This window comes from Python bivittatus, unplaced genomic scaffold (assembly GCF_059951505.1).
Source record: "Python bivittatus isolate LINGU-HERP-01145 unplaced genomic scaffold, Pbiv_v1 ctg000840_np1212, whole genome shotgun sequence".
NCBI classification, from domain to species: Eukaryota; Metazoa; Chordata; class Lepidosauria; order Squamata; family Pythonidae; genus Python; species Python bivittatus.
Window position 1 is genome coordinate 35,839,538 of NW_028277113.1, and position 10,093 is coordinate 35,849,630.

General features: G+C 36.3%; 1 protein-coding gene across 4 annotated transcripts in view; it reads left to right on the plus strand.

Annotated features, from left to right (window-relative positions):
- Positions 1-9,631, plus strand: part of RBBP8 (RB binding protein 8, endonuclease) — a 56,848-nt gene extending 47,217 nt beyond the window's left edge. For all 4 annotated transcript variants that reach the window (XM_007434993.3, XM_007434994.4, XM_025171046.2 and 1 more), the window contains 2 exons: positions 5,908-6,049; positions 9,085-9,631. In XM_007434993.3, coding sequence (XP_007435055.1) covers positions 5,908-6,049; positions 9,085-9,182 — 240 coding nt within the window. In that variant the 3' untranslated portion in view covers positions 9,183-9,631. The remainder of the gene's footprint in view (positions 1-5,907; positions 6,050-9,084) is intronic.
- The last annotated feature ends 462 nt before the right edge of the window (positions 9,632-10,093 follow it).

Consider the following 10,093-nt stretch of genomic DNA (forward strand, 5'->3'; position numbering starts at 1 on the left):
ATCATGAAACTTAATTCTGTTCATTAAAACATGTGAAATCTAAAGTCTTGAATGAAGAAAGAAACAGGACATAAAAGCAGCTTTATGCTTTTCGTGCCAAGGTTTGTGTGTGAACAATTTTAATTTCCTGTCCCTGCACAGGCATCATTTCTCCTCTCCAGGAACTTGGTTCTTGTTACATTTTGGCAAGTGATTGTTAGTGCTAACTGTCAGATTAAAACAGTTAGGAACTTTTCTCAGTGACCTAAAATGTTAAAAATAAGGGCAAAACATCTAAAGCATTTATAAAAAAGATTATTTAGTATAAACAATCCAAAATTAATGCTTTCCTAAAAGTATGTGGAATGTCAGCCATGGCATGACACCAAAGTGATAGGGTGAGAGGCAGAAGACTTCTAAATCAAAATAAACAAGACGGGAAAACTATGCTTATTTAAGTTTATGTCTTGATTATCACTTCCTCTTTTTTGAGTGTAGTTTTCAAAGTTTAAGAGTCTAGAAAGAAGAAAAAAATTGATACTAGAATATACCATTAAGAATATAAGGCAATATAAGGCAATTTTCCATTGCTTTTCCCAAAAGCAGACAATCAGATAACATTGGGAATATACTTACAATATATCCTTTTTTAGTTACTTAGTGTTCAAAAAATCACATCTGTCTATAAAGGTCTTATTTAGCTATAAAGATTAATAGTTACTGATCTATTCTGTTTTTAAAGCCTTTTAAAATACTTACTATTATGACAACTGCAGGTAGTAAATTCTTTTAGTTAATTAGATACTGGGTAAAAGAGTATTTTCACTGTCTGTTTTCATTAGATGATTTATTAACAGATCCATGTGAATAATTTCCTTTTCTGATCCAAAGTGCTGGCATGTGCTCTTACAGTAAAATCTATCAAGATGTAATGGCTATTGATTTCTGTCCATCCATCATTACTTCATAGTCTGTGGATTGTACTGTGCATCACTTTCTTCATTTATATATGTTGATTTTTGCCTGCTTTCACCAAAAATGAGTCTTCTTTACCATAAATGTAGTTGCCAATTAATACATCAAAATTTGCATCTTCTTCTGCTTGAAATACAACTAGACTCTGATTTCATTATGAAGATGGGATCCCTGCCTTCCAAAATAATTATAGTATCAGAAATTCACATCTCGTTGTTTATGCATTGGTAGCACTTTCTGTTGTCCAAGTCAGGAAAATCATCCTAAAAGATAGCACTTTTGCTGTTGTTATATTTAGCATGTGTGTGTGAGCATTGTATATAGCAGAATTTTATTTTAACCAGGTTTTTTTGTTTGTTTGTTTGTTTTTGCTAGACCACACAGTTCTCACATCAGTATGTGAAGATAAATAAGAATAGAAGCTTCTTGGAGTTAAACTATAAAATTATTTTCATAAATACATAAAGATATAAAATTATATATTTTATTAAAAATATAAAAATAATATAAAATGCTCCTCTATTGGGTATAATTGAGGATTTAGAGCTTAAATTGAGGAGGGATAGTCATGGTAGCCTCTAAAGCCTTAGGAAGTATATAGCTATGAGGATAACGTTAGGGCAATGATTAGTATAGTACACTATTATGTTTCCGGGTTTTGTAAATTTTCTATACCATTATAGATTCTTCACAATAACCAGGGTGGTAACTTTTCTAAGCATGGATTTTTAATCCCATTAAATATTGCTTGATCCTTTCATTTGGTTAGCCTGTGTACATTTTTATACATTTCTATAATGCTGTGAAATCTGATTCCAGTTTTGGGTAACAAAATGGTACCAGGCTTCAACTGTTTCTGGACATGCTCATTGTCTTGAGCTATTTTAGCAGCATTTCATGTAAAGATTTGGCACAAATATATAAAAAGCTGCTCCTCTGAATTTGTACTTAATGTTGAGACAAACTTAATAGAGTTCTTTAGAGTTCTGCATTCATTTCCTTAGGTTCTGTTTTTGAGATTTTAACTTCCTCCTTTTCTCTACCTGAAATAGGATTTGGAAACAAGAGATAGTAATATACTTTTGACAGTAATACTTAGGGCTTTTTAATGATCCATCAGTGTTTCCAACTTGGAACACTGTTAGATTTCTACTTTACCCTTGAAAAAGAAATTTCTAGATACACAAACATTGTAGTACTGCATATTATATATACAGTACAATTTTCACTATAATTTGTAGCATAGCATTTTATCCTGGCAGACATCAGCAAAAAGAGATTAAATTTTTTTTCTTGCCTAACGTATTCTGAAACTTATAAGTGTTTGAAGTAGATTTATGTTTTGAAATGTTAAATAAGTAAAACATGAATAATAATAAAAATAGACCATAGGAACCAATCCTATCAGAATGCAAGGCCACTACAGCCACAACATTTTGTTGGGGAGGCAGTTGAACCCTTATTAAGAAAGTAACCTGTGAATCTGTTCTATGTATATTCAAATTCCACTTTTTAAGATTAATGAAAGTACTGCTTTTTGTTGTTGTTTACCATGTCCACTCCCTCAGTTGGAAAGCTGTCTAATGAGACTTCTGAAAGCAAACATCTTTATCCTTAAACATTCTTACCTACTGTTGACTCTCTGACATGATGCAGGGATCGACCGTATAGCTGTGAAAGCTATTTAATGCTTCTTTACCAGAGGTGCTGATCTTAAAAGGAGTCAGTTGTACAGTCAGTGCCATTGTTTAAGAGACACTCTTTGGATCCTCGTGACATAAGAGTTATTGCTCTAACTTTATTGTTAAAGTGTTGGTGGCTGTATAATTTTAACAACACAATTTCAGTGTAGCTTTTAGCTTAGCTAAGACATTAAAAGAATTTTGGCCACCATGATGGCTAATCTTGGGGTGGGGGATGGAATATGACCTATCGATTTTTCTTGGTCTTTTGGCAGCTTTTTACAACATTGACCATGATATTTTACTGAATTGGTTTCACAGTTTTGAAATGGAAGGAATGATGTTAGAGTAGTTCTCTTTTATCTGTAGAATTGGTTGTCAAAATTGGCATAGGGAGAATTTCTGCTTGGTCTCTTATAATCCTGCAAGCTAGCTAGCTAGCTAGTTAGCTAATTAATTAATTGTTTTAATCTACTTCTGTATTCAACAAAATGACTTCTGGTAATTTACAACATAAAAATGGAACAAAAACATAAAGGCCAATAAAAACACAAGCAACCATAAAAGTGGTAAGTGGTAAAGGCCCTCCAGAACAACTCTGCCTTTAACAACTTCTGGAAGATCAGCAATGAGGGTGCCAATCTAATCTCAAGGGGGAGGGAAATCCACAAACATGAGGGCTGAAACAGAAAAACATTGCCTGCAAGCTTCAGCCCCCAACCTCTTTCATCATTGAAATATGTTGGCGGGACATTTGCACTGGACAAATTGGACAAGACACCTCTGTTTGGAGAAGGGAATCCTATGAGTAGCTTGGTGTAAAACCATATAAGGTTTTATAGATCAAAACTAGCATGTTGAATTGAACCCAGAAATGTATAGAAATTGATAACCATGGAGTGACTGTAAAACAGGTGTTATATGACTATGACAACTTTGGTTTACTAATATACGGAGCACTGCATTTTGCATCAATTGCAGTTTCTGAGTGGTTTTCAGAAGTAGCGCCATGTAAAATGCATTGCAGTAATCCAAACAGATGATAATGACAGCATGAGGTATTGTGTTTCAGCCCCACTAGGTAGAACAAATCAGGAAATCAACTCTACAGGAAGGCTAAAACTACTTTTATTGAGATTGGCTATAGTAACAGAATCTTTAAATCTGATAGTATTGTACCTCCTCCTCTTTCTTATACTCCAGTGAATTAGGGAGTCATCTGCCAGAGCTGCTACCAGATGTTATCTCATTGTTCTGGACTTTTAAAAATTTTCAGCCTCCTTTGCCTAGAAAACAAATTCTGCATATTTCTGTCAAGATCATCTTCCTTACTCTACACTGTGGAAGACTCTGTTGGTACCTAAGTTTGGTAATGAGCTAGATAAAGATCAGTAAACTAAAGTTAAATTTTGACAAGATCACACCCTTGTCTATAGATAGTTCATATTTCTCTAGAGGTATGTAGTACAGATAGTCCTTGGTTAATGACCATTCATTTAGCACCTGTTTGAAGGTGCAACAGCGCTGAACGAGGAGACTTATGCCTGGTCCTTGAAGTTGTGACTGTCACAGTGTCCCTGCAGTCACATGATCATGATTCAGGCACTTGGCAACCAGCTTACAATTACAACAGTCACAGTGTCCCACAGTTATGTAATCACCTTCACTGCCAGCTTCCGACAAGCAAAGTCAGTGGGAAAGCTGGTAGAAGGTTGCAGATGGTGATCATGTGACATCGCACTTAACATCCACGCAGGATTAGCTTAACAACCACAACCGAAACTGCTGTTGTAAGTTGTCACGGTCATATGATGTCACACTTTATGACTGCGTCGCTTAGCAACAGAGTTCCCAGTCCCAATTACCATCATTAACCAAGGACTACCTGTATTGAAGTCTCAACTGGGAAAGAGGTTTTGGACCTACTGTAGACATACTCACTGTAGCTGTTGGTGGCTTTAAAGAGCCCATGTCTTGGGACTTGAATCCAAGAAAGCCACTTTTTCTTTAAAGATCTACAAGCAGATACAGCTGGTTCCCAAGTGGTTTAGTGGTTAAAGTTTTATATTAGCACTAGGAAGTCTCTTCCCATTGATTGAGAAGTCTCCCCTCAGCCATAAAAACTCATTGGGTGACTTTGGGCCACTTATTCTCTTTCAGCCCAACCTACCACACAGCGATGTTGTAGGGAAAAATACAAGGGAAGGTGCATTATGTATGCCACTGAACCTCCCTACTTTGGATACAAATACTGTATACTTCTAGTGCTCTCCAATTTATTTTATTTTATTTATTTATTTATTTATTTAATAGACTTGTCCCTGCCCATCTCCCCACAATGGGGACTCTTAGCAATAGAATAGCACTCAGAACAGCTTAATACTGCATGTTCCCATTAGTATCTGACTAACTGACTTTAATCAACTCTACCCAACAGGAATATTGCAAGAAATTAACTCCTGTGATTTTATATAAATTGCATGCCTAATATGTTAGACTGCCAATCTAGATCAGTTTGCCAGTATTAAAGATCCTGTCAATTTTGTTATAATAAAACAAAAAATAATTTCTACAACCTAATGTAGATATAACTTCCATACAATTTGTGTTTTAAAAACTCAGTGTAAATGTATTTGTCTCCTTCCTTCCTGGGTATAAGTTCTCCTTCCTTCCTTCTTTCTGATTTTGGAGCAATTTAAATGTGTAATTAATCAACAGTTTACAGAGTGTTTGTCAGTCATTTAAAAGTGACAGTGATCAGCAATAGTTTCAGTGTTACACTGCACTATTACTAACTCAAGAAAAGGGAAAAGAGAACAATGAACATGTACAGTAGGACAAAATAGATAGCAAATAAGTTTATATTTTTTCCTGATTTTTAACAATTATTCACAGATATGGAATACAATTTGTTATTAGCCCATATTAATTCAAATTACTTAATAGTTATACTCTTATAACGTTCTAAAGACACAGGATAGCTCCCAGTAACCACTCTCATGCTACATATAGATGGAAATCTAAATAAGACCAGAAATGGTTCTGCATATCATGAATATGTTTGGTAGCCAGCTTGTGGATTACTAATTCAGAAGATACATTAACCCGAAAGCATGGGATTCATTTTGCACCTAAAAACATAATATGCCTACAGCCACAAGTCAGAGATTCAGAAATATGCTGATAGGTGTATATATTGTTGGGTATAGATGTTTTTACTGCTAAAATATTCTCCTTCATTTGTTAATTATTTCTAACTATTGTATCTTAGTATTATGCAGAGTTGCCAGAAGAAGAGAGAGAGAAAAAAGTAACTACCTGTTCTAGACATCGATCTCGTTATGCTCCTCCTGACACGCCAGAACATTTCTGGGAAGTTGGATTCCCTTCCACACAAATGTGTGTTGAAAGAGGTAATTATATAAAGCAATATTATATAAAAATGGAAGCATAAGTTGTGTTGCCAGAAATACGCAGGAATTTGGATAGAAGCAACAAAGGGTGGTTGCTTCTTGGTTTCTTGGTTACAGAAAATGAAGCCCACAGAAATGAGTAAACTGAACCTCTCCTAGGTAGAAAGCAAGACTTCTTCCTTTCCCAAGAAGGATCCCCCCCACCTCCCTTTACTCTTTAGTTCTGGCATCTAGGAAACAGCAGCAGCATTCCTCTCGGCTCCATTTTAAGGACCTTTAAGGAGGGGGAAAAAGACAACCAGAGGTACAGGTAGTGAAGCAGCATTCAGTGAAATGCAACTCCAGAAACAATATCCCTGCTAAGTAACACGATGATCAGAGGCTGCAGCCAAAAAGCCACCTGGAAATATATTTCAAAAGGACTGGGAAAAAGGAGTAAAATAGGAGGAATAGTAATTAAGTGAGTACAAAGACTTTTCTCAGAACAGTTTAGCAAACAGAGAAGCCAAGAGACAATGGCAGCTAGCCCCATGGGAGATCAGGAGGCCACATGGAATCCTCCAGCTCCGTGAGAAATGAGACCCCAGGCAGCACCAACTGCAGTGACTCTGGCAACCAGGAGCTATGCATGGCAGATCAGGAGGCCTCTTGGAAACCTCCTCTCTATCTGAGTGAAGCAGTGGGCAGCAGCAACTGTGGTAGTCAGGAAAAAACGCTTGAGTGGCATCAATTGGGACAACTCTTGCCCAGGCTAAACACCAGGTAGGCCTTTGGCAGTCATTCTCTGAAGACTAGGCAAGTCACTAGGTTGGCAAGGTAGCACAGCAGTGCTCAGTTGCTCCAGACTGCCATGAGGAGTAGTAAGTCAGATCTCCCTTGGTTCCATCAAGAGGATGCAACAAGAGAACCAAAGGATTCCTGATATAGCAGTATGTCAGAGGAGGGATATGTGAGCCCCAAGAGAGGAGCAAGGGAATTGTGTGCCTGCATGTCTAAACCCATGTCTTAATGGTTGCTCTGTTCTTTTTGGAGGATGATTGGAGGAACCTGTGAAAGAATAAGCCATCATAAAATCCAATTGATTTAAATATGTCTAAACACCCAGTGAAGCAGATTTGTTGCAAACTCAAGTATTTGAATTTAAGGGTGGCAGTCACTGTATGCATAATTATTACATCAGCTTTTCCCAATCCAGTACCTTCACACATGGTATCCTGACCTTCAGACAGCTCCCATAAGCCCTGAACAAAGAATGGATGGAGCACTGAAGCAAACCCACAAAACAGCAGTCTTCCACCATTGGCCATGTCCAAAACACGGCCACACTGTTCCTTCCACCATTGTCTGAATCTTGGTTATAGAGACATATGACCTCCTCCCAGAAGTTCTGACAGAGCCCAGATGCCGAAGAGAGGGGGTAAAAAAACTAGCCAGAGCAACAGAGCTCATGACAGACATGTCTGTGGATCTCTTACAATTCACAACCAGGTCCATGACTTGCAGTGTTATGGCACAATAGAGCTATGGCTCAAGCACTGAGAGATGGTTCACCAACTGACAGAGAGTCCTGTGGTACCCTTCCCTTTTTGGGGAAATCTATTGCAAATGAAGAAAGCTTTGCCCACAGAAAAGGAGGAGAGTGGGTACAGAAGAAAACTGTCATCATCCTTTCCTTCAGGAGACTACACACCATCTTTTTTCAGGAGGAAATAGTCAAGGAAATAACCACTGGAAGTCCCTGCCACCTCATCACAAATGTAACTCCAATAAACAAGGGTAGTTCTGTTCCAATTTTACAGTGAGGGCCAATTCACTGGACTAGTCTTTGAAAATAGGTAATCTGAAAGAATTATTTCCTGCCTGAACGTCACTTGAATTAGAGACAGGGAGAATAGGAGAACCGATGGGTAGAAGGAATGTTTTTCCACTTGTCCAAAGGCACCCGACTAAGCCACCCTGCACATTCATGGTGTCTACACAGTTTAGTGTGTTTAGTTTTATCAATTATTGTTTGTTGGTTATCAGTGTAACTTAGTTGATAGGAAACTACACTGTATTTTTGTTTGTTTCATACTTTATATGATATAGACATGTATCCAGTAATTGCTATTTAGGGATGTAAACAGACAAATACAAGCTGCAACAACAAATGATATTTTGCCTATTGATTGCAGTGAATTCTACCCATAACCTTTTACAGTGTCTTATTAGGATATCACTAATCCTCATTAATAAGAATAATAAACAATGTTTTTTATTGTTTAGTTTTTGAGTGTTCACATTCTTCTGGCAATCCTTAAATTAAACCTATTGGTAAAATCAGTATTATCTTCCTACTACAGATGCACAGCTGAATCAATAATTTGATTCTATAGCAATAATTTGTCTATAGCAATCTAGTAAATCCATGTATAAAGTGAAAATTGAATTAGCAATCTTCCCATTTAAAGTTCAGCCTTCTATGCACTGTGCTGTAGTAAGCAAAGTTTACTAAATTTTTTAGAAAGTCTGCAGAGAATGTGACATAAAATGTCCCCTATTTGCACACACAAAGTTACTTTTGCATCTCAAAATATAAATTGTCCCATAATAGTTATTCAGACACTTATAAATTGACAAATAGCACAGCTTCCTACTCACTTCATAGTTGTGAACACAGCAGTGTTTTGCAATAACAGTTCTGAATGAAAGCCAATCTTTCGGATCAAACTTTTGTCACCTTTTATATCAAACTGATACAATTTTTATCCTGAGAAATTACTTGAATTAACTATTTTATAATCTTAACAAAGACAATATATTATTTTTATTTCCGTATGTGTATGAACACAAAAGCTTTAAGTCACTTGTTAAGTTACTAATTCATTTTTTGTTTCTCAATAGTATAAAACTATAGCATGTAATTGATTTTTTTATCAAGATCTTTTATGATTATTACATTCTGAAGTTGGCAGAAATTCATGTCGCTACAATTTACTAGTATTTTCTTTTACCAGAACCATAGTGTGAACATTTGTTGTCTTTGTTTTTTTAAGGTTATATAAAAGAAGAGTTTGCTCCCTGTCCACGTCCCAAAAGAAGGCAGCCTTATAATGTGATGTTTTCTCCAAAAGGCAAAGAACAAAAAACATAACTGGGAAGGAAGTAAAAAAAAAACTAAAATAGACATTTTTGTTTCAATTCGTATTTATAATCGATTAAAAGATAAATATTAAAGAGAACTGGGAATTCCCTTTCCTTGTTCTGTTTGAAAACTATAACCTCTAAATGCAACTATTTAATGTAAAGAATATGTATGTATTTGTAGATACATTTTTGTGTCTTGGCTGATTTTGCACCTTGTGTGTACTTCTGATCCTTTGGAGGTCTACAGTTTAGCTCGCTGCAATTAAGCTTGGTGTAAGTTAGTGTGATTTATTTGGACCAAGCAAAGTTGCAACTGCTCATTTCAGGTCTAGAATAGTTCCATGAAGTTTAGGTGGAACCTTGTAGGGTGCTTCTATTTTGCACTTGATAATTTAATGCGTAACCATTTGCTTTTTGTAATAATTTTTGAAAAATATATAATAAAGTGTACTTTCTTAATTATGACTCTTTACAACAGTTTATCAAATCTTTTATTCCATGCAGGTGCATAACCTGTTTGGAATCTGTTATAGCTTATAGAATTTCTTGGCGAGAGTGGTGCCCTTTGTATGCATGACTAAGACACAGAATCCCTGCAGTTTGTTTTTGACTGCAATAGCAGTTGAATGTTTATTCTTGAAGCCTGTCAGTTCTTATAGAATTGTTCCTTTTTCCAACTTATTCTATTATAATTTATTTTATTTACTTTGTAGCACCTGTGAGGGAATTTAGGATGCAGATTACCTTGAAGGCTCCATTTTGCAAATATTAATTTGTGATGACAACTCCCCCCCCCCATCATATGCCCACAATCTTTGCCTATTTTGCCTTAGCAAAGGCTACAGGGAAGCCTCTTGTAGGCAATGCCAGGTCTTTCTCATCTCTATCCACAATCCCTAACCTGTTTCTCGGATCCCT